The 24,802-nt window shown below is 51.5% G+C and overlaps 1 protein-coding gene across 6 annotated transcripts; it reads right to left on the bottom strand.

The window, feature by feature from the left end:
* Positions 1–4,339: 4,339 nt before the first annotated feature.
* On the bottom strand, positions 4,340–22,964 carry YJU2 (YJU2 splicing factor homolog). 6 transcript variants are annotated; one of them, XM_064280311.1, is made up of 10 exons: positions 22,834–22,964; positions 20,408–20,508; positions 18,026–18,170; positions 16,580–16,714; positions 16,242–16,423; positions 13,105–13,225; positions 10,481–10,625; positions 7,951–8,022; positions 5,793–5,887; positions 4,952–5,443 (listed from the first exon to the last, which is right to left on the bottom strand). In XM_064280311.1, the coding sequence occupies exons 1-9, from the start codon at positions 22,855–22,857 to the stop codon at positions 5,808–5,810; spliced, it is 1,005 nt and encodes a 334-aa protein (XP_064136381.1). In that variant the 5' UTR covers positions 22,858–22,964; the 3' UTR covers positions 4,952–5,443; positions 5,793–5,807. The 6 variants fall into 6 exon arrangements, 5 of the variants coding, with proteins under 5 accessions (XP_003421946.2, XP_064136380.1, XP_064136382.1 ...); XM_064280310.1 differs by having other exon boundaries at positions 4,951–5,887; XR_010321172.1 differs by lacking the exon at positions 4,952–5,443 and having other exon boundaries at positions 5,792–5,887; positions 6,764–8,022.
* Between the last annotated feature and the right edge of the window lie 1,838 nt (positions 22,965–24,802).

Genomic DNA, 24,802 nt, shown 5'->3' with positions numbered 1-24,802 from the left:
GCTTTCGGAGACACTTTCCCTGTCGCTGCCACCACCGCCAGCGCGCAGCCGGGAGGTGGGACTTCGGGGAGGGGGCGCACAGGCGGACGCCCCAGCCCCTGCGGGCCACGTATGGGGCAGCGACGTCAAAGCTCCCCCGCCTCCCCCTCCGTTGCATCCGCAGCCCCCTCTTTTCCCCCGCGCGCCCCTCGGAGGTGACTGAGACCTTCAGCTGTTCTGGGGAGGGTGGGGAGCCGCTGCTTGCGGAGGGAAGGGGGGACGCGGGGGCAGGAGTCTCTGGGCTCCGGCCGCGGCAGCTGGACACCGGCCCGGAGGCCCGAGGGTGGCTGGAGCGAGCGAAGGGCGCGGGAGGTGGGCAAGGACAAGGGTTGACAGACTCAGGAGAGCCGGAGGGGCAGCCGGGAGGAGGAGGCAGAGGGAAGGGAGGGAGAAATTGACCCGGAAATAGGGGGCTGGACTTGACCGCGACAAGGGGTGAAATTGGCTGCTATTGAGGGTTGAAATTAAACCGAGATCTGGCTGCAACACTGCCCAGGAGATTGGCAGTGTGGAGACTGTCGGAGAGGTCACTGTCTCAAACTGACATTGACAAAGTCGACAGTGATGCAGCTGGGGGAGGCAAAGGAAGGGAAGGGAGGCTGGCTTCCCCTCCCCCAAGAGGGCTGTCTCTGCCCTCCTCTCCCCAGGGAACTAATTGCAGGATGGGGGTTGGGATTGGGGCAGCTGGTCAGGGAAAGAGATGGTATCTGTGCCTGGGTTGTGGCCTCAGCATCTGTCCCTTTGTGACTTCTTAGGGGGTGGGGGGAAGAGAGGGACAGAAGAGGGGTCTCGCTTGTCCTGGGCCCCTGTCGGCAGCTGTAGCTGTGTATGTGTGTGGGGGGCAACACTAAGAGGTTTGGGGGATGAGGGCAAAAAAGGGGGCAGCTATTTCTTCTTTCCCTGTAAGGGGGCTTGCGCTGTTCCCCCCAATGACTGGAGTTAAGAGTGAAATTGTCAGGAAGAATGGGATGGTCTGGAGGGGAGAGAGCCCCACACAGAGGTCAGAGGTGACACTGCTGCCAGCTGTCCCCTGGCCCTGCCACTCCCTACTCCTCCATTTCCTCATCTGAAAAATGGGGCTTCTACTAGGTAAACGAGGAGCCCTGGTGGCACAATGGTTAAACGCTCCAAAAGACTGCTAACCAAAAGACTGGTGCTTGAACCCACCCAGCTGCTCCACTGGAGAAAGACCTGGTGACCTGCTCCTGTAAAGATCACAGCCTAGAAAACCCTATGGTGCAGGTCTACTCTGTCACGTGGGGTCACTGGGAATCGGAATCGACTCAACGACACAAAAACGACAGTAGGTAAACCCAAAGAGCTCAAGGAAAGATCTCCAGAAGGGAGCAAGTTATCACCAAGTCCCACCACACAAGAGCCCAACTTTGTCATTTTGCAGATGGGGAAACTGAGACACAGAGTGGGGGAGGGTCTCACAGCTCATTTCTGAGTACCATCATCTGGCAGGGGTTGGGGCAGTACTCAAGGCCCACCAGAATCTTTTTGTGGAATCAAATGGTTCTTTCCCTCCCCTCCACTATTAGCCCCATTTTCCAGAGGGGGAAACTGAGGCCCTGCGATGACAAGGCAAGGCGCCTGACAGCAGCAGAGGCCTCTACACGTCACTTTCCTCCCCTCCCCGCACTGGCGGTGTCTTCTAACACCAACCTGTTGAACTCGGTCCTCTCTCTGGAATCGCAGTCACAGTGCGCCTCCCCGCCAGCCCCGCCCGCTCCTATCAGTGACAAAGCGGTGTCCCCCGGGACTGCCCAGGAGCACGGCAGGTAATTGTCCTGTTTTCTGTCAGCCACAAGGCAATTCCCGACTTGGGGACGAGCTGTTGACAGATCTCATCAAATCCGAGTCTTCTCCCTGTCGGATAAACACGTGGCGTCTGCGGTATAAATATTTGAAAGGGGCTTCTAATGAAAGTCTGTGGCAGGAATAGCAATTAGAAGCCCCGAGGCAGAATCAAACGGGCGTTTGACTTCCCTGCGCTTTTGAGGTGGCTTCTCCTGGGGCTGCCTCCCACTCTGAGGAGGGGAGTGAGAGGGAAGCTGGGGAGGGGCAGTAGGAGGAGGGTGAGGAGGAGTCAGGCGGGGGTTAGGTGACCTTGGGTGTGACCTTGATCCAGCCACATAACCTGCTGGGCTCTGGCTTTCCGGTGGGGAGAGGAGGGGGACAAGGGGCGCGGGGTAGGGGATGGTGCTGTGTGGACAAAGGCAAGGTGGGGTGGTCTGGAGACCCCAGGCTGTGGGGATCCCTATTCCCCCGGCCGGCGCTCCGTCTCTGTTGTTGATATCAGGTGCCATCCAGTCAGTTCAGGCTCACAGGGACCCCACGTACCACAGAACCACAGAACAAAACACTGCCCGGACTTGCGCCATCCTCACAGTCATTGTTTCGCTTGAGCCCATAGTTCCAGCCACTGTGTCAATCCATCTTGTTGAGGGTCTTCCTCTTTTTTGCTGACCCTCTGCTTTACCAAGCATGATGTTCTTCTCCATGGTCCCTCCTGATAACATGTCCAAAGTACATGGGACGAAGTCTCGCCATCCTTGATTCTCAGGAGCATACTGGCTGTATTTCTGCGACAGATTTGTTCATTCTTCTGGCAGTCCATGGTAGTAGATTCCAGTCCGTGTCTGAGATGCATTTTATCAGCAGCTCCTGCAGCGTGAGTCTCCCTGGAATTAGGTTCTCCAGAGAGCAGGTTCTGGCCTTGGGTCAACCTGCTTGAACTTGGGTCTTCACGGGAACTGTTTTCCTCACCCATGTGATGGGCGCATGATATCAGCTATCCTCTATCGAGCCGTTATTGCCAGGGGCTGTCCTCAGTGCTTTTCCTTGCCTCCCTCTCCTTCCTTTTTCTTTCTCTTCCTTCCTTTTTTCGTTTCTTCTTTTCTTAAACTGAGAGAGAATTCACATAATCATAAAACCCACCCTTTTAAGGTGGACACTTCAGTGGTTTTTCATGTCTTCACAAGGTTGTGCAACCACCACTATCAAGCTCTAGAACATTTTCATCACCCCAAAAAGAAGCCCTGTACCTCTTTGTACCCCTCATTCTCCCTCAGCCCCCAGCCCCTGGAAACCACTCTCCTGCTTTCTGTCTCTATGGGTTTGGCGGTTCTGGATATTTCATACAGATGGAATCAGACAACACGTGACCTTCTGTGTTCGGTTTCTTTCACTGAGTGTGATGTTATCAAGAGTCGTGCACGTTTCTTTGCGTATCAGAATTTCATTCCTGCTTATGTCTGAGTGATGATATTCCATTGTTTGGGTGAATCACATTGTGCTTATCCATCATTTGTTGACGGACGCTCGGGGTGTTTGCACCTTTTGGCTGTTAGGAACTATGAGGCTGTAAACGCTTGTGTACAGGTTTTCGTGTGAGTACGTACTTTCTGTTCTCCTGGATGTATGCCTGGGAATGGAATTGCTGGTGCTTTCTGAATGAGCATGTTTCTGGTGAAACATGAATGAACTCGTTGAATCTGCATATCCCCATTTTTCAGATGAGACAGCTGAGGCACAGAGAAGTCACTTGCCCAAGGTCACACAGCAGGTGTACCAGAGCTGGGATTTGAACCTAGGGTGGCCTGGCTCCAGTACGCACACTCAACCACCACACGCAGTGTGTGGGATACAGCAGGTACTCAAGCATGGAGGAACCTCAGAAAGAGGCCAGGCGGGGGTCCCTGGCTGGGGGCTGTGCCTGTCTCTCTGCTCTTCCCCGTCTCTGAGGAAGAGACCCAGTTTCCTGAGCCTGGAGGGGGGATGGGAGCCGAGGCACCAGGCCAGAAGTGGACCAGACGGGGGTAGACATGTAAACTAGTCTGATGGGGGAGATGTGGCCCTCCTTCAGGGGCTACTATTCTGACAGGGAAGACAACTTCTGTCCTCAGAAGACTGGTGTCACTAGGGGCGTGCGGCAGCACCAGTGACACTATCGGGTTGACACCAAAATGACTATTAAAGATTTTTTGTACAGTGTTTCAGCAGAAATTTATTATTTTTTATAAAGCTGTCCCTGTACTTTGTTATAACACTCTTAAAACCCATTGCCTTCCAGTCGTTTCTGACTCACAGCGACAGGGCAGAGCAGAACTGCCCCACAGGGTTTCCAAGAAGCGCCTGGTGGATTCAAACTGCCGACCTGTTGGTTACCAGCCAAGCTCTTAACCACTGTGCCACCAGGGCTCCTAGATATAACAACGAAAACACTTTTGTAAGCTCAGCTTACATGCATCAGTACACCTACAAGGCTAAAACTCTACGCTAATTTCATTTTTGAACCTTCTATGTGCTTTGGAAACCCTGGTGGCGTAGTGGTTTAGTGCTATGGCTGCTAACCAAAAGGTCGCCAGTTCAAACCCACCAGGCACTTCTCGGAAACCCTATGGGGCAGTTCTACTCTGCCCTGTAGGGTCGCTATGAGTTGGAATCGACTCGACACCAGTGGGTTTGTTTTTAGTTTTAACGTGCTCTGGTCAGAGCTGTCATTATTACCCAAGGACAATGACTCTTCGAATCACGTGGTTTTGTCCGCACATGCTCCATGCTGCTGGAGTTTCCATAGTTGCTGGTTTTGTCAAATTTTCTGGTGTTTTAGCTACAATATTGTGATAATTTGTGAACCTATATCAATAACTGGAGCCCTAGCAGCGTGGTGGTTAAGAACTCAACTGCTAACCAAATGGTCAGCAGTTCCAATCCACCAGCCACTCCTTGGAAACCCTACGGGGCAGTTCTATTCTATCCTATAGGGTCTCTATGAGTCAGAATCTACTCGATGACAACGGGTTTATAATTACTTTTTTGGGAATGAAGTAGCAAATAAAGGAAAAAAAATTAAAAAAGGCTTCTGCTCAGTTACTAATAATGTAATTCAATGTAGAAAGATTTTACAAAACAATTTTATTGTTGGTATTCATACAATTTAATAATTACATTTAAGCAATTTATAACCACATTTATCACATATTATTTTATGATTAAAATTTATAACAGACATTACTAAGGACTCTGTATGGTCTGGTAGGGGAAGAGGCCCGTGAGGGGGGTGACACCAACCCTAGTGATGCTCAGAAGGCCCCAGACACAGCTTGGCCTCAACAACTCCCAGTCTGATGGGGGAGACATGGCCCTGCCCTTAGAACCCCCGAGTCTGATGGAGGAGACATGTGATTACTTTCATGGACCCGCCAGTCTGATGGAAGAGGCATCGGCCTGATGCCAGATGTTCCCAGGCTGATGGGGGAGACATGCACTTACTTTCATGGACCCCCAGTTGGCCCCCAATCTGATGGCGAGGCAAGGCTTTGCCTTCAAGGGCCCCTAGTCTGACAGGGGTTGTTGTTGTTAGGTGCTGTCGAGTCGGTTCCAACTCATAGCGACCCTACGCACAACAGAACGAAACACCGTGTCATCCTCACGATCACTGTTATGCTTGAGCCCGTTGTTGCGGCCACTGTGTCATTCCAGCTCATTGAGGGTCTTCCTCTTTTTCACTGACCCTCGACTTTATCAAGCATGACACATCCTTCTCCAGGGACTGATGGGGGTGGTGTGGTCCAACCTCCAAGGGGCTCAGATGATGGGCGAGACGTGGCCCTGTCCTCCTAAGTCCCTAACCTGAAGGAGGAGGCAGGGCCCTGCCCCTGGAGACTCCCAGTCTGCAGGAGTTGCCATGAAGTGGGGTGTTATGGATTGAATTGTGTCCCCCCAACACGTGTAGTAAATCCTACCTTCTATGTCTGTGGTTACAATCCCAGGAGGGAATGGATTCTCTTTGTTATGTTAATGCGGCAGGGTTGGTGCTGGGTGTATCTTGAATCAATCCCTTTTGAGATATAAGAGATATAAACCAAGCTGATTAGGGAGACAGAAGCAGGCAGAGACAGGGGAGGGGGATGCCAGGGCACATGAAAATCGCCCAGGAGCAGCTCCGACGACGAGGACCTTCCCCCAGAGCCGACAGAGAGAGAAAGCCTTCCCCTGGAGCCAGCGCCCTGAACTCGGACTTCCAGCCTCCTGAACTGTGAGAGGAGACATTTCTGCTTGTTAAAGTCGCCCGCTTGTGGTATTGCTGCTTTAGCGGAACTAGGACATGGGGTGACACAAGGCATAACCCCTGGAGCCTCGCAGGCTGACCCCCAGGCTGTCCCTTGCTTCCTGCGAGCCGACCCTCGGACAGCGGGTGCCTAAGGAGGAGCAGGCTGAGGCGCTGGCGCAGAGAGCTTGGCCCAGAGCCTGGTGTGCTGCAAAGGCCCTGGGAAGCGTGAGCAGCCCCTTTCCTCTGCGAAGCCCAGCTCGGGGCTCGGGAGGGCGGGGAGTCCCCAGCACCACCTCCAATGTGCTCTGGCAGCTCAGGCGGCCCCCCGGGAGTTGACGGAGGAGATTTCGGATAAGGCCCGACAGCTCCAAGGACAGGATGACAGCAATGGAAGCGAGTGAGGAGGGGGGACTGTCAATGCTGACAGAAGAGGGCAGTCTCCAGGGCAGGGTGCCCGGGAAGGGGGACAACGCAGGCAGCGGGCCGGGTTGGCACAAGCGACAGACCCCAGCATGGGAGCCCACGGGGAATTGGGGGCCAAGGGCAAACCGCTCTCAGGACACGGGGCCGGAGAACAAAGGCTGCAAGCTGGCAAGCCTGCAGGGAAAATCAGAATTTACAAAAATTCCAGGGGCAATGGTGGCTCAGGGATAGAATCCCCACCTTCCACAAAAAGACACAGGTTTGATCCCCGGCCAAGACACCTCGCATGCAGCCACCACCTGTCTGTCCGCGGAGGCTTGCCTGTTGCTAGGATGCTGAGCAGGTTTCAATCGAGCTTTCAAAGACAGACTAGGAAGAAAGGCCTGGCGATTTGCTTCCATGAATCACCAGTGAAAACCCTACGGGTCACCGCAGTCCGAGCCACAACTGTTCATGGGGATGGGGCAGGACTGGGCAGTGTTCAGTGCACAGGGGTTTACCGTGAGTAGTGGGTCAACTCGACGGCAGCTAACAACATACCACTTAATTCCCTTACTTATTATGCTCACTGTGTATTTCTCCTTGCCAGAGTGTAAGCCCCTCGAGGGTAGACAGAGCTGTTTCTTCCTAGTCTGTTCACAGCCCAATCCCACATGCCTGACCCTAAGCCTGGAGCACACCAGAGGCAACTGGACATCTCTGGGGAATAATACAAGAATGGGGAGACCCCCGGGGGGTGCAAATGGTTAACACACTCAGCTACTCACCAAAAGGCTGGAGGTTCGAATCCACCTAGAGGCGGCTCAAAAGAAAGGCCTGGCCAACTAATTCCTAAAATCTCAGCCACTGAAAACCCTGAGGAGGACCGTTCTGCTCTGACACACACGAGGTGGCGCAGACTCGATGACAACCGGTTGGGCTTTGGTGCTCACCGATGCTTCGCTTATGAAATTCCCACCTCAAAGGGAGGCAGAGAGGAGGCACCCGGGCCTGTTCATACACTGGCTTCCTTTTATTGGTTCCAGATAGTTCTGCGGTGGAAGGACGGAGCCAACAGGGGTGGGCGGGCTCCACCATGTGCCCAAAACATGGCTGAGCATCTCGAAGGCAGTCCAAACAGGGACCCAGGAGGCCCCCTGAAAGCTGAGGGAAGCTCATGGGACATCTAAGCCCTGGCCACCGCGCCAGGCGGGGCAGGATGAGCGGGGCCCCTGAGGTCATGGAGGGCAGGTGGCGGGAAGGAGAGAACCCGACTCCCTCAGAGGACGCTCCTGCCTGTCTGCTCCTGGTTCTGGTAGGTACCTTGACTTCTGCCCCAACCGCGGGCCCCTCCAAGGTGGCCGAGCCCCCCTGCCGCCCCAAGACCTGGGAAGGGTGGGGTGGGGCTCAGTTGCTGCCACTGCTGTCCTCGCTGTCTGAGTACACACCCAGCTGGCTCAAGGAGGAGGTGCCTGGTGTCTGGGGTGCGGGGTCAGCCGGCTTCCGGTTGTGCAGGGTGCCTGGGGGAGAAGCAGAACGGGTCACTGGCTATGTGACTTGGATTTTAAGAATCTGTAATTAAAAAGAGAGAGAAAGAAACTCCATCTCTCCTCCCCTTGTTGTTAGACTCATAGCAACCCATGTGACAGAGTAACTGCCCCATCGGGTTTCCTAGGCTGCCATCTTTATGGGATATACTCAAGGTCGTACTTTGGCTCTTGTGGACTTGTTTTCATTTTCTTCAGTATAACCTGAACTTGTATATGAGCAGCTGATGCTCTATTCCCCAGTTGGTTCCTGGTCTTGTTCTGACTGATACAGTGAGCTTTTGCATCGTCTCTTTCCACAAATGTAGTCAGTTTGATTCCTGTGTATCCCAACTCCTGAAGTCCATGTGTATAGTCTCCATTTATGTTGTTGAAAAAGGTATTTCCAACGAATAAGTCATTGGTCTTGCAAAATTCTGTCACGCAAACTCTGGCATCATTTCTATCACCAAGGCCATATTTTCCAACTATTGATCCTTCTATCTTCTTAGTTTCTGAATTTCACATTCCAATAACCAGTAATTATCGTAACAAACTATGGATAACATTGTAAAGAATGGGAATTCCAGAACACTTAACTGTGCCCATGAGGAACCTGTACACAGACAAAGAGGCAGTCTTTCAAACAGAACAAGGGGATACTGTGTGGTTTACAGTCAAGAAAACTGTGCATCAGGGTTGTATCCTTTCACCATATTTATTCAATCTGTATGCTGAGTAAATAATCTGAGAAGCTGGACTATATGAAGAAGAAGGGGCATCAGGATTGGAGGGAGACTCATTAACAACCTGCATTATGCAGATGACACAACCTTGCTTGCTGAAAGTGAAGAGGACTTGAAGCACTTACTGATGAAGATCAAAGACCACAGCCTTCAGTATGGATTACCCCTCAGCATAAAGAAAACAAAAACCCTCACAACTGGGCCAATGAGCAACATCATGAACGGAGAAAAGATTGAAGTTGTCAAGGATTTTATTTTTTTTGGATCCACAATCAACGCCCCTGCAAGCGGCAGTCAGAGAATCAGATGACACATGGCATGGGGCAAATTTGCTGCAAATGACCTCTTTAAAGTGTTAAAAAACAAAGATGTCACTTTAAGGACTAAGGTGCACCTGACCCAAGCCATGGTGTTTTCAATCGCCTCATACGCATATGAAAGCTAGAAAATGAATAAGGAAGACGGAAGAAGAATTGACACCTTTGAATTATGGTGTTGGTGAAGAATATCGAATATATTATGGGCTGCCAGAGAATGAACAAATCTGTCGTGGAAGAAGTACAGCCAGAATGCTCCTTAGAAGCGAGGATGGGGAGACTTCCTCTCACGTACTTTGGACATGTTGTCAGGAGCGACAAGTCCCTGGAGAAGGACACCAGGCTTGGTAAAGTAGTTGTTGTTGTTGTTAGGTGCTGTCGAGTCGGTTCCGGTTCATAGCGGCTCTATGTACAACAGAAGGAAACACTGACCGGTCCTGTGCCCTCCTCACAATCGTTGTTATGCGTAAGCCCATTGTTGCAGCCACTGTGTCAATCCATCTCCCTGAGGGTCTTCCTCTTTTCTGCTGACCCTCTGCTTTACCAAGCATGAAGTCCACATTCCAATTATTAATGGATGTTTGCAGCTGTTTCTCCTCATTTTGAGTTGTGCCACATCAGCAAATGAGGGTCCCGAAAACTTTGTCCCATCCACGTCTTTAAGGTCGACTCTACTTCGAGGAGGCAGCTCCTCCCCAGTCATCTTTTGAGCACCTTCCAACCTGAGGGGCTCATCTTCCGGCACTGTATCACACAGTGTTCTGCCGCTATTGATAAGGTTTTCACCAGCCAATAGTTTCAGAAGTAGACTGCCGGGTCCTTCTACCTAGCCTTAGTCTGGAAACTCAGCTGAAGCCTGCCCACCAAAGGTGACCCTGCTGGTATTTGCAGTAACAGTCTAGCATCACAGCAACATGCAAGCCACCACAGTAGGACCAACTGACAGATGAGTGTAAGATAAGAGTGTCAGTGAAAAAGAGGAAGACCCTCAATGAGGTGGACTGACCCAGTGGCTGCAACAATGGGCTCAAACATAGCAACGATTGTGAGCGTGGTGCAGTGTTTCATTCTGTTGTATACAGGGTCACTATGAGTCGAACTGACTCGACAGCAACGACAATATTTACAGGAGCAGATCGCCAGCGCTTTTCTTCCGAGAAGGGGCTGGCAGGTTCAAACCTGGGACCTTTTAGTTACCAGCCCAGTGCTTAACCATTTACGCTCTTAGGGCTTGTTCCTTCTCCCCATACCCCTCTGGAATTGGCTCTGGGGAGGGGAGGCACAGCTCACCAGTCCATCCCATGAAGGCCCCGGAAAGCAGTGAGGGTGCTGGTGCCCCCTGTAGGCCATAGGGGACATTGCATCCAGCTCTAGACCCCAGGAACTCACCTGAGGAGGGCGCCTGTTGGCCATTCTGGGTGCCATGGTCCAGGTCTGTCTTCCTCACCACCACCAGTCCCGACAGCTGGGACCCGCCACCGAGGGTGCCAATGCTGCGCTCCCAGCTTTCTGCCTTCCTCTTGGCTTTTGGGGCCTGTGGGGCAATAGGGGGACATGGGTGGGTCGTCAGCTCCAGATTCAGCCTCTTCCCTGGCCTCCTGGCCCACAAGACCCCTGCTGAGCTAGCTGCTGGAGAGATCCTTACCAGCCCCGCCCCCTCTGCTATGAGCAAGTCTCTCCCCTGCTCTACATTCCTCTATAGCCCCCTGTTGCCCTAAACTTGGCACTCAAGCCCTCCGCCCATTCTCCCTTCTAACACGTATGGAATTCTGGGCTGCAACGTGGCTGTCTCTGGGAAAGACTACATTTCCTAGAGTTCTTTGCAGCTGGATATGGTCAGGTGGCTAATTTCTGACCAAGGGGATGTGCTTAACCAAGGCTTGTTGTTGCTGGGTGCCATGAAGTCAACGCTGATGCACGACGACCCCCTCTGACAGACTACAACTGCCCCATAGCGTTTTCCGGGCTGTAATCTTTACAAGGGGGCCCTGGTGGCACAGTGGTTAAACGTTTGGCTGCTAACCAAAAGGTCAGCAGTTCCAATCCACCCGCTGCTCCTTGGAAGCCTTATGGGGCAGTTGTACTCTGTCCTACAGGGTCGCTACGGGTCAGAATGGACTCGACAGCAACGAGCTGGGTTTTGGTTTTTGGGAAGCTTTACAAGAGCAGATTGCTAGGTCCTTCTTCCACAGAGCTAATGGGTGGGTTAAAACCACCAACTTTTCAGTTATCAGCTGAGTGCTTAACTGTTGCGCCACCAGGGCTCCTTCAACTAAGGGTGGTGGCTTTAAATGTCCTCCCCCTCCTTGTCCCTGTCCACTGGGCATGATGCAGACGTGGCATTGAAACGCCACACAAAAAGGACACCATCCTAGGGACAGATGAGAAGGAAGGTGCCTGGACCCCTGACCCCACGGGTCCACCGTACCCTCTCTGGGTTGCTCCTGCGAGGCTGTTATTTGAGAGAAAAGTGAACTTCGATCCCACTGAAGCTGCTGTTACTTTGGGTCTTGCCCTGTGGCTGATCCTGTATGTTCATTAATACTGAACACAAGTATGTTCTAAGAAGAGATAAAATGCTTCTGGTGTGCAGATATTATTTTTTTTGTTTCCCCACCTTGCTGTTCTTGTTGTTACGTGCTGTCGAGTTGATTCCGACTCCTAGTGACCCTCTAGGACAGAGGAGAACTACCCCATAGGGTTTCCAAGGAGCAGCTGGTGGATTCGAACTGATGACCTTTTAGTTAGCAGCTGTAGCTCTTAACCACTGTGCCACCAGGGCTCTTTCCCGACTTTAACCAACTCTTAATTAGCAAACCAATGAGTGGCTGAGGCCACCCGGGATACAACAGCTGTGGTGGCCATTGCTAGCCGTCCACCAACATCCCCTCTTCTTTCTGGTGAGAGGCACAACCAGGCACAGGGCTGCCCGGCTAGCGGACACGTCTCCCAGACTCTCCTGCAGCTGGGTGTGGCCATGTGACCTGTTTTGGCCAATGGGAAGTGAGAGGGATCATCTGAGTCTGGGCCTCAAGGCACTGGGGGGCACTCCTGCACACCCTTTGCCTCCCTCCAATCGGCGATTCTGACTCGTAACGACCCTACAGGACAGAGTACAACTGCCCCATAAGGCTTCCAAGGAGCAACTGGTGGATTGGAACCGCTGACCTTTTGGTTAGCAGCCAAACGTTTAACCACTGAACCAGCTGTGCTCATGAAGCTAGAACTGATGCTCCAGGTGAGGGCAGAGCCAGGGGATGAAAGAAGCCTGGATCCCTGAATGACAGCATGGAGCCAAGCTGCCTGAGAGTCCTGGACTTTCACCCCAGGACTTTCACATCACTGAGAAATAAACTTCTCTGTTCTTTACGGCCTTGAATGTGAACGAAACCAAACCTGTTGCCATGGGATTGACTCTGAGTAGACTGGCTCCAGTAGGTTTTCCTGGCTGTCATGTTTATAGAAGCAGAATGCCAGGCCTTTCTTCTGCAGCACCACTGAGTGGGTCTGACCCACCAACCTTTAGGTTGGTAGTCAAACATAAATGGCTTGTACCACCCAGGGATCTCCCTGGATGTGGGCATCTCTTTATTTCAGCAGCTTAAACAGGGGATGGCAAACTACAGCACCACTGGCCTGCCACTTGTTTGTATAAATAAAGTTTTATTGGCACAGGGCCACGCCCACTCATTTACATATCACTGATGGCTGCTTCTGCCGTAACAGGAGAGTTGAATGGGTCTGACAGAGACTACCTAGGCTAAACCCACCCAGTGCTGTCGAGTCAATTCCGACTCATAGTGACCCTCTAGGACAGAGTAGAACTGCCCATAGAGTTTCCAAGGAGCACCTGGCGGATTCGAACTGCCAACCCTTTGGTTAGCAGCTATAACACTTAACCACTATGCCACCAGGGCAGAGCAGAAAATATTTGCTCGATGGCTCCTTCGGAAAAGGCTGAGCTGACCCCACCGGACAGGAGAGCTCGCGGGGATTCCAGTGGCCCTGCTCACCTCATCCAGGATGGCAGTGGGGTTGGGTCGGGTGGCCGGCCGAGGTGGGGCTGGGGAAGCATCTTCCTCTGAGTCTGAGTCCTCGAGTAGACGCCGTTTCCTGGCTTCCTCCACCAAGGCCCTGTGGGGACAGAACACGGGGGTTCGGGGACATGCCCTGCAGGGACAGATCATGGGGGGCGGGGGCTCGGAGACACTCCCTGTAGAGGGGATAGTGCTGCAACTCCCCCATTCCCACCAACGTGGCGGGGGAGAGCTGGGGTGCCCATGGCACGCAGGGGGGTTGCATAGTTTCCCTTCTTTTTTTTTTTTAACTTTTCTGTCTGCTGAAGACAGTGGGGTGGTTAAGCACTTGGATGTTGGGATGCACCTGTCTGGATTTGAATCCTGGCTTAAGGACTGCGGGGTGGTCAAGGGACCTCCTTGGACCTCGGTCCCCATCTCAGTTCTCTAGTGCTGCTATAACAGAAATACTGCAAGTGGATAGCTTCAACAAGCAAATATATTCTCTCACAGTCTAGGTGCCCAGAAGTCAAATTCAGGGCACTAGCTCCAGGGGAATCCTTTCTGTCATCAGAAAGGTCCTTGTCTTGAATCTTCCCCTGGTCTAGGAGCTTCTTAGTGCACGGACCCCAAGTCCAAAGGACACACTGTGCTCCTGGCTCTTCTTTCTTGGTGATGATGAGGTCCCTCGCCTCTCTGCTGGCTAGTCTCTTTTATATCTAAAAAGAGATTGACTCAAGACACAACCTAACCCTGTAGATTGAGTCCTGCTTCATTAACATAACTGCCTCTAATCCCACCTCATTAATATCATAGAGGTTAGGATTTATAACACATAGGATAATCACATCAGATCACAAAATGGTGGACAGCCACACTAATACTGGGAATCATGGCCTGGCCAAGCTGACACACATTTCTGGGGACACAATTCAATTCACGACAGCCCCCTCACCTGTCATAATGCTCACGCTGACCTCGGTGGCTGTGATGAGGAGCGAGAAAGACAAACATTGCCTGGCATGGAGAAGGGGCTCACCATTACCCATCACCCCCTGATCTGCCCACCCAATAGGTGCCAGCTAAGGTTAGCTGTTCCAGGTCCTGGGAAAGCCGTAGACGCCAGGCAAAAAGCCCCTGCTCTCAGAGAGGTCAGACTCTAAAGATGGGAAGACAGATAATAAACCAGGAAAGGGATGCGTCACCGAGAAGCTTCTAGAAACTCATAACTCGATGCCGTTGAGTCGATTCTGACTCATGGCAACCCCGTGTGTTACAGAGTAGAACTACTCCGAAGGGTTTTCTTTTTTAGTATCTTTATGGAAACAAATTACCAGGCCTTTCTTCCGTGGCGCCAAACTGCTAATCTTTAGGTTAGTAGTCAAGCATAAATCATTTGTGCCACTCAGGGACCTTAGAAAATAATAGATACCATGCAAAACAGAACTAAAATAGCAGTACTGAGGCCTGTGTACAAGACGGGCCCTTGGCTGGTGCCCGTGAACTTGAATTTTGCGTTTCCACCATCCCGTAACCGTTAAGAGTGGCTCACTGTGCCCCAACCACGCACACAATGTGGTTTCTGCTGAACTCTAGCTTTCCTTCTGGGAGTTTGGGACGTGCCAGGCAGAGGTGCCTATGTGGCCAGCCCCTGATAACCACCACGGGCGCCGGGGTCCCTGATGCGCTTCCCCGGTGGCCGGCACTTCTCACGTGTTGTCACAGTTCACTGCTGGAAATGAAGCGCCTCCTGTGCGACTCCAAGGGCCCCTGGGTGGTGCAAACAGTGAACGCGCTCAGCTGCTCACTGAAACGTTGGAGGTTTGAGCCTACCCATAGGTGCCTTGGAAGAAAGGCCTGGTGATCTACTTTCAAAAAATTAGCCACTGAAAACCCTATGGAGACTCCCTGAGACTACTGCCATGAGATACTCTTTAAACCTTGAACCAGAACTAGCCCACGAGGTCATCATTTGGCTAGGTAAGAGACTGGCTCATACGATAAACAGTATCACCCGTGAGAACTGTGCTCTTTTAAAACAGGAATAGAAGGGAAATTCCTCAGCATATTAAAGGGCATCTGTGCAAAACCAACAGCCAACATCATTCTAAACTGAGAGAGGCCGAAGGCATTTTCCCTGAGAACAAGAACAAGGCAGGGATGCCCTTTATCACCACTCCTATTTAACACTGTGCTGTAACTCCTAGCTAGAGCAATAAGGCAAGAAAAAGAAACAGAGTTGCTATGAGTCAGAATAAACTCGATGGCAACAAGGTTTTTTTTTGGTTTTTTTAAGTTGGAACCTAATTTGCTGTATAAACTTTCACTGAAAACCCAATGAAATATTTTAATTAAAAAATTTACTAAAAAAATTCATTAATTAAAATTTTTAAAAACCCTGTGGAGCGCAGCCCTCCTCTGACACACGTGGGGTCACCAGGAGCCAGGCTTGAGAAGATGGCACCTGCTGTAACTGGTGCACTGCCACCCAGCAGGACCCTGGCAGCTCGCCACCTGCTTTTCCCCAGACTCTGCCCTGGGCGCTTGTTCCCTTTGCTGATGGTGCTGTCCTTTTGCTAAGAAATCACAGCTGCGACTACAGCTACCTGCTAAGTCCTGAGCCCACCAGGAAGGTGTCCCCATGAAAGTGACCTGGCTTGAATTGTGTATCCCCCAAAATACATGTTGAAATCCTAACCCCTGTACCTATAAATATGACCCTATTTGGAATTAGGGGTTTTCTGTTGTTACGTTCATGAGGTTGTATGGGATGGAGTAGGATGGGTCCTAAATCTAATCACTCCCCAGTCAGACAAAGAGCAGAACAGACACAGAGACACAGCAGGGGGAAAACAGGTGCCAAGATCGCCACAGACACCAGAAACCAGGAGAGAAGCTCCCAGAAGGAATCGGCCTGGCTGAGATTCTGATTTCGGCTCCCCGCCTCCAGAACTGTGAGAAAACAAATGTCTGTTCTTGAAAGCTCCCCACTTCGGGCATTTCTGTTACAGCAGCACGAGGAGACTAAGACACCTGAGGAAACCCTGGGGAGACAGGAAAGGGAGTTACAGCAGGGGGACTGGCCCGTGCAACGGCCAGGAGGTGGGCCCGGCTCCCAGGGCTCCCGCACTCACGCCGTCTCCCTCTCGTCTTCCTCTTGCTCCTGCTGCTGCCGCTCCTCCTCCGACAGGCGGTGCTGCCGCAGCATGGCCTCAAAGTCCACGTGGGCCTGCCGCTGGTTCAGGTCCTTGAGCTCCTGCAGGTTCTCCAGGACCTCCATCTCCAGCTTGGAGTCCTTGGTGCGGTTCTCCAGCACCTGGTGGGTGCGAGGATGGGGAGCTCAGTGTGCCATGAGGCAAGGGGAAGAGCCTCGATCTACAGTGCCTGCTCACTCGCACACACGCGCACACACGCACACACACACATACACACGCACACGCACACATGTGTATGTGCAAGGCACCAGGCTCACCTTCATGGGGTTGTTCAGCTCCTCATCCTCTCGTTCCTTCTGTACCCTCTTCTCTTCCTCCTCCAGGAGCTTCTCGGCCTGGAAGTTCCGCGTGGCTCCGTGCTCCATGGTGTAGTCTGTGTTTTCGGGGTCTGTCTGGCAGAGAGAAAGGGCAGTGTCAATCCTATGTCCCTGGGCACTGGAAGCTTCTACCAAAGAGCTACCAGCAGTCTGGGGCATCTTCTCTCCCTTTATAAAATCCTTTTACCTTTTCTTTTTCTTGTCTTATTGCTTTGGCTGGGAGGGTTCTTTCTTTCTCGCTCCCCTCTGCAAAAACACCCACCACCTCAGCATGGATTTGAAGATCCTTGCCCATCAGCCTTCCTGCCATCCATCTCCCTCCACTCCCCGCTCAACATTTGTGCAAATAAAAGTTGCCAGGCCTTTGAACATGTTGTGCCTTCTGCCTTTCTTTCCTCCCTTTTGGTTACTAAAGAAAAAATAATTTTTTTCTTCATTATAAATTATGTATTCAAGAATATATACGGTGTGCTCCTACTATGTTTATAAAACAGAGAGGCTAAAGCCACAGAGACGGAAAACAGATGAGTGGTTGCCAGGAGCTAGGGCAAGAGAAGAATGGGGAGTGACTGCTGATGGGTACAGGATTTCTTTTTGGAGTCCCAAAAATGTTATGGATTAGATAGTGACAACAGTTGTACAGCCTTGCAAACATACTAAAAACCTCTGAGTTGTATAAAAAAACAAAACAAACTCATTGCCGTTTAGTTGATTCCAACTCACAGCGACCCCAGGTATCACAGAGTAGAACTGCTCTGTAGGGTTTTCTTGGCTGTAATCTGTATGGAAGCAGGTCGCCAGGCCCTTCTTCCGTGGTGCCACTGGGTGGGTTCGAACTGCCAGCCCATAGGTTAGTAGTCAAGCGCAAACTGTTTGTGTCACCCAAGCGGCAGCTGGAGTTGTAAGCTTTATGGTTGGTTGCATTTTAAGGGAATTTCACCTCGATTGAAAAAAAAAGTAAAGCTGTCGTTTTTATTGGTTATGTAGTATTTCACTGTTTAATACTTTGTTCATCTAAAGCCCCAGTGACGCAGTGGTTAAGAGCTCGGCTCCTAACCAAAAGGTCAGCAGTTGGAATCCACCAGCTACTCCTTGGAAACCCTATGGGTGCAGTTCTACTCTGACCTATAGGGTCACTATGAGTCAGAATCAACTTGACGGCAATGGGTTTTTGTAGCCCCCTATTATTGTATATCTAGGTTGCTTCTAGTTCTTTGCCTTTATAAATAACAGTACAGTGAACATCCTTCCCCAAATCTTTGTTTCCTTGAGATAGACTGAAATGAGATTTCCCTGGGCAGGCAAGGATATGAGCGGGTAACTTCCCCGGGCCTCCCCTACTCGAGAGGGTTGAGGAGGCAGCATGGGCCTGGCTAGCAGCCCTACCTTGAAGGTGATCTCCGCCAGGCAGCGTGTGCACTTGATGTAGAAGCGGAAGATGGGCAGACCCAGGTAGACCTCATTCTGCACAGTCTCTTTGCGCGCGTTGAACTTCTTGCCTTTGTAGATGTACTCCCCGCACGTCTTACACCTGGTGGGGCAGGAGGGAGGGAAGCACACATGCTGTCTCAGCACTCTGGGAGGGCATCCTGAGTGATGGGTGCTTGTATGCCTCTAGTGACGTGGGACTCCCTCCCTTCCAAGGCAGCCGGCCTGACTATGTGTGTGCATTCTCCCACGCTAGCACACAGTTCTGCTTGTTACCGTCTGCCTGGGTCTGAGCTCAAGAGTCACCTCCTTGGGAAGCAGTCCCTCCCTACTCCTGTTTCCACCAGACCAGGTGAGCTGTGCCTGTTGCACACTTCCAGACGCAAGCCTGGTGCTAAAGGGCATCCTGCCTCCCCGAGGGAAGGTTCCACCTGGCAGTGAGGCCACACAGAGGAAGGCAGTGCTGCCACCACCCTGCTCTCCCTCACGTCCTCCCGCTCTGCCCCTTTTCCCCAGGCCCAGCATGCTGGCCTCCTGGCTGCTCCCACAGATGCCCCCAGCTCGGTCCCGCCTCATGGTCTTTGTCCTTCCAGTTCTCATACCTGGGACACCATCCACCCCTCACACCTCAGCCCCACCGCCATTTCTTCTGACTTCTCCTGATCACCTTGGTTAAGTACTCCTCCTGTCTCCTCCCCACTGCCAACCCAGCCCCTCTCCCCGGCCTGTTTCACGCCTGGCATGAATCCACCTGAATTCTTATTTACTATCGCCACTCCCCATCAAGCATGGGCCCCATGAGGATGGGGACTCTGTCTTGTCCCCAGAGTGTGCCACGCACACAGCATAGACCCCAGCACACAGGGGGAGCCCACTAAGTGTCTGTTAAATAAATAAATGAACGAGTGAAGAAGAGAGAGAAAGGTAGTACATATACATGTGCTAAATTTCATCAAATCAAAGGTGTCTTTGATGCCATTGTCACTGCTGTTTTTAGTTGCCATCAAGTCAATTCTGACTCCTGGCGACCCTATTTGTCCAGAGTAGAATTGTGTTCCATAGGGTTTTCAAGGCTGTGGCCTTTCAGAAGCAAATCTCCAGGCCTTTCTTCCAAGGAGCCTCTGGGTGGGTTTGAACCACCAACCTTTTGGCTAGTAGTGGAGTGCTTAACTGTATGCACTGCCCAGGGGCTCCCTTTGATTGTTAGGCGTACCCAATTTCAGATATGCTCAAATGTGAAAAATTGTGGGGTACAGAACTGGCAAAATATGGTAATCACAAAGTGCTATGGAGAAGGAATAGAGGAGGGGGTTAGCAGGGGGACTGGGAGGTCCCTCTGTTGTGTGGAGGGATGGATTTGAGCCATGGCCTGAAGGGGAAAGAGGAGCCCACCCGGCGAGAGCTAAATCAGAGTGCTCCTAGCAGAGAAAACAGCTTGTGCAAAGGCCCTGTGGTAGGGACAAGCTTGTTGTGTTTGTTGGAGGACCTGAAATATATGTGCCAGGTTCCTGGTCAGGGCGCCACCTCTTTGCTCACTCAGTAATTAATGATCAAAACCTTAGCGCAGTCCGTGATCTACTACCTCCGTCACCATGAGACCAGAACAAGCGGGCGGTGCCCGGTGACCACTGCTGAACATTCTGATCAAGGACTCAGTAGATGGATTCCAATCAAAAGGAGAAAAAGTGCAGAACAGGACTTCAAACTCACACAGAAACACGACTTACTAGATACATGGAGACTGGGGGGACCCCCGAATCTAATGCCCACAAATAATCTTTAAACCTTGAACCGAAACTATCCCATGAAGTTACCGTTAAACAACAGCCTAGCTCAATTAATAAAGGATGTTTGCCTCGAGCACAGCACTCTCGTAAAGGATGACCTATGTAAGTTTAATCTGACAACGCTTTATCTAAAGCACAGATGAGAACGTCCAGGGGCAGAGAGCCTAAACGAACGGTGACGAAACTACACGGGTAGAGACGGAATGGTGAGACAACGTGACGTGTGTAACCAGTGTTCTTGAACTATTCTCACAGAAATGGTGAATGGATGTACGTTTGGTTGTGTATACTGCCACCAAAAATAAATATCAAAGCACAATAAAAACCTCAGGGCAGGGACTGGGTGGGGCTTCCACAGAAGGCAAGGGCGTTAATCCTGAAAGGTGAGGGAGTGGGGCCTGGAGCAGTCGCTCGCTCATCAAATCCGGGTCCGAGCCAGGACTGGTAACGTGGTCTCAACGTCAGCCCCGGCCATCTCTCTGTGGATGCCGGGAAGTGGGCTTGTCTGCCGCAGCGGGTGTAGAGGTTTGGGGGGCCCTGTGGGGGCACTCACCTCATGTTGAAGGGGGCCATCAGCCGCACCACGTACTGTCGGTCTTTGGGAAGCTTGAGCTTGGGGATCTTGGAGGGGTCAAAGTCTGGCGGGTAGTATTTCTGCAGGGAAGAAGGAAGCGTTAGAGTGAGCTGTTTTCAGACTTGGCGGCGGGCCGTGGGCAGAGGGAAGGGGCTTTGGGGAGTTGTGCTGGGGTCCCTAAGATCACGGCCCAAAAATCCATTGCTGTGGAACTGATTCCTACTCATGGCAGCCCCGTGTGTTACCGAGTAGAACTGTGCTCCACAGGGTGTTTGGCTGCGATCTTTATGGAAGTAGGTCAGTAGGCCTTTCCTCTGTGGAGCCGCTGGGGGGTTAGACAGCCAACCTTTTTGTTCGTAGCTGAGAGTAAACCGCTTGCGGCACCCAGGGACCTCAGACCACTCCCAGGTTGGATGATTTGCGAGGAGGGCCCCTCTAATTGTATGATTTCTTACAATAAAAGGACCGAGCACAATCAGCACAGGGGAGCGTGCGTGGGGTGGAGTCTGGGGGACATCAGGCCAAGTTTCCAGAGTCCTCTCCCCAGGGAGTACGTGGATACGCTTAATGCCCCCAGCAATGAGTTGTGACGACTCGTGGGAAGTGTCATCCACCAGGAAAGCTCCTCAGAGACCCAGCGCCCAGGGTTGTTATCGGGGGGCTTGTCACGTCTAAACCCTCTGCCTGATGTGTACCTGACTCCAGGCCCCAGAAGGCCAGCAGATGTTCATCATGAGCCTATTGTTTGCACAGCCTGGGCACAGTGAGCCACTCTTATTGGTTAGGAAATGGTGGGAACCCTCCCCAAATCCAAGTTCCCAAATGCCAGCCACAAGCCAGCCTTACAGGCAGGCTATTCTAGGGACAGCATTCTCAGGCCTGCATGATAACTCTTCTCTGCACAGCAGCCCAGTGTGAAAGACACGGAGTGGGTGAGTTTGGATTATGAAAAATAACTCCATCGGACAGTCAGAACGTAAAATATGTTGTGTTTTAAGTGCTTATTAGGCTCCAGACCCTGCACAGAGTGCTTCATACGCCTTACCTCATTCATCCTTGTGGAGATTCTACAAGACAGTGAACAATGCACCCATTTTACAAAGGAGGAGACTGAGTCCCATGAGGCTTCAGCTACTCAGGGTCACAGAGTAGATGAGCCAGAACTGAAACCCCAGGTCTCAATTCTGGGTGGCACAGGGTGGCCTAGCAATCAGGGGTGTGGATTACGGAGCCAGAGGGTTTGGGTTCAAGCCCTCCACTCCCTGGCACTTACTTATCCTATCTGAGCCTCGAAACTGAACCCAGTGGCATCAAGTTGATTCTGACTCATAGCAACCCTACTGGACAGAATAGAACTGCCCCACAGGGTTTCCAAGGAGCATGTGGTGGATCTGAACTGCTGACCTTCTGGTTAGCAGCCGTAGCTCTTAACCACTGTGCCACCAGGATTTCCTATCTAAGCCTGTTTCCTCAAATCTATCACCCGAGAGTGCTGTCATCAGGATTTGCTGAGTAAAGCACAGTGCCTGGCACGCAGAAATATCTACCAGTAAGTTATGGAAGGAGCCCCTGTGGTGCAGTGGTGAAGCATTCGGCTGCTAACCAAAAGGTCGGCAGTTCGAATCCACCAGCCACTCCTTGGAAACCCTACGGGGCAGTTTTACTCTATCCTAAAGGGTCTCTATGAGTCAGAATCAACTTGATGGCAGTGAGATTTTTTTTTTAAGTTATGGAAAGGAGCCCTGAGTGGCAAAACAATTAAGCACTTGGCTGCTAACTGAAGGATCGGCAGTTTGAACCAACTCAGGGGTTCCGAGGGAGAAACCCGTGGCGATCTGCTCTTGTAAAGATTATAACCTAGAAAACCCTATGGGACTGTTCTACTCGGGTCACTATGAATGGGAATCAACTCGACAGCAGCACCCATCATGAACAAGATATGGGAATAAGTGTCAGTTTGCTTGCCCGTGGAGTTCAATGCCAGGGCTTGGCAAAGCCTAACTCCTCCAAGGCACACGACTAGCGGGACGTGCCAGATGGGCGGGGCTAACGAGAGCCTCATCCCTGAAGGTGAAGGCATGGAGCAAGACGGTCAATATTTTTACAGGAAGCCCCGCCTCCACGAAAAGTGATTGGATAATTCCCTTCGGACAGTCCAATCAGGGGTGTGATTGGGTAAACGCCTGAAGCTCCGCCCCACAGAGGTGATTGGGCACAGCAAAGCCCCCCCCCAACGGAAGGTGATTGGGAGGAGTTTGAGAGGCCCGCCTTCAAGGAGGTCTTTGGGGGAAGCTCCGCCCACGGGGAAGAAGGAAAAGGGCTGCAATAGACTATAGGAAGCCCAATTCTGTTGGAGCCCCTAGATGTCCCACCCCGATGGAAAGCCCCAGACACCCAGCACTTACGTTTAAAACTTTTCGCTCCGACATTTTGGCCTTCTACTCTTCTCACAAACACCACAGAACCGGGGAGGTCGGTGTTTAATCTAGCTTCCACAATCGGCCGAGTACTTCCCTGACGTCACTTCCTCTAGCGCCTACTATCGGCCGCAGCATGCGCAGCTTGCCTTTTCATTGGCTCAGATTCCCGTCAGTCAAGATCCGAAGCCTCCTGTTGTCCCTCCGGCTTTGCAACCTCGGTGGCGCGGCACAAGGGTTCCGGGGGAGGTGTCTCCATTTGAAGATGTCCCGCGGGGATGCTGCGCCCCCTAGAGTTTTGTAGCCGCTAGTTAATGTCGTCGTGACATGGCCGCTAACCGCGACACTCCCTGCTGTTTATTCTTTTATTCAATAAATGTGTTCAGTGATCAACTTGGGAACCGGGGCAGCTCCCACGGGCTACCCATGTCACAACAAAGGAGCACGCTGGACGCCCCGCACCATGCTTATCTTAGGACAGGCATAGATTTAAAGATAAGGGTCCGAACTCCCCTCCCCACTACACACACACCATCTCCCAAAAGCCCCTCCATCGCCTGCCTGTGTAATCCCCTTAAAAAAGGACACCATCTCCCCCATACACTCTGTTCCTTTCCTAGTGTCTTCTCTCCCTTCATGAATGTTTATTCTTTGTCAAGTGTCGTGCTCAGTAACTGGGGACACATCGGAGAACAAGACAGATAAGATTCCTGCTCTCACAAGGGACATTATCTGTTTGGTGGGACAGATGGATAATAGATAAAAAATAGGACCATTTCAGAAGGTCGTAAATACTCCGGTGGTCCAACAGTTAAGCTCTAACTGAAAGGCTGCTAACCAAAAGCTGCTAACCGAAAGGTTGGCGGTTCGAACCCACCCAGCAGCTCTGTGAGAGAAAGACCTGGTGATCGGCTTCCATACAGATTGCTGTTGTTGTTGTTGTTAGGTGCCCTCGAGTCAGTTACGACTCATAGCGACCCTTCTCCAGGGACTGGTCCCTCCTGATAACGTATCTGAAGTACGTGAGATAAAGTCTCGCCATCCTCGCTTCTCAGGAGCATTCTGGCTGCACTACTTCTTCCAAGACAGTTTTGCTTCATTGTCTTTTTCCACAGATGGAGTTAATTTGATTCCTGGGTATTCTATCTGGTGAGGTCCACTTGTATAGTCACCGTTTATGTTGTTGGAAAAAGGTATTAACGATAAGTAAATCAATTGCAGCAAAGAAAACCCTATGTCACATGGGTCACTATGAGTCAAACTCAACTGAACAACACCTAACAGCAACATCAAAACTCTGAAGATAATAAATCAGGGTGATGTATGGAAAGTGATGAGAAGGGTCCTATGTTAGATGGTGTACGAGCTCCCTATTGCTGCTGGAACACATTTCCAGAAAGCTACTGGCTTCAAATAACACAGATTTATTTCTTAATGCTGTAGGTGTCATAAGTCTGAAATGGAAGACTAGGACTGTGTTCCTCCTGGGGGCTCCCGGTGGGAATATGTTTCCTTGCCTTTACTAGCTTCTAGAGGCCAGCTGCATTCCTTGGCTTGTGGCCCCACATCATTCTAACCTCTGCTTCTGTCCTCATATTTCCTCCTCTGACTCTAACTCCCTTGCCTCCCTCTTATAAGAGCCCTTGTGATTACACTGGACCAGCCCAGATAATCCAGAGTAATCCCCTATCTCAAGAACCTTACTTTAATCACATCTGCAAAGTCCCTTTTGCCTTGTAAACAGGGCCTGGGGGTTATGACACAGACATTACCAGGCAGGTGGAATGGTCAGCGCAGGCCTTACTGAGATGCCTTTCAGCTGAATCCTGAGTAAACACACAGACAAGCCCTTGGATGTTCTCTGACTTACCTCCTCCTTGGAGAAAACTTTCCAGACTCCCTCACGTCCCATTTCCACCCACCCACAGAGGCTCACTTCTGGGCAGCTTTTGAGGGG

This window comes from Loxodonta africana, chromosome 3 (genome assembly GCF_030014295.1).
Source record: "Loxodonta africana isolate mLoxAfr1 chromosome 3, mLoxAfr1.hap2, whole genome shotgun sequence".
NCBI classification, from domain to species: domain Eukaryota; kingdom Metazoa; phylum Chordata; class Mammalia; order Proboscidea; family Elephantidae; genus Loxodonta; species Loxodonta africana.
The sequence above is the reverse complement of the archived record's forward strand: the minus strand, read 5'-3'. Positions and strand labels throughout refer to the sequence as shown.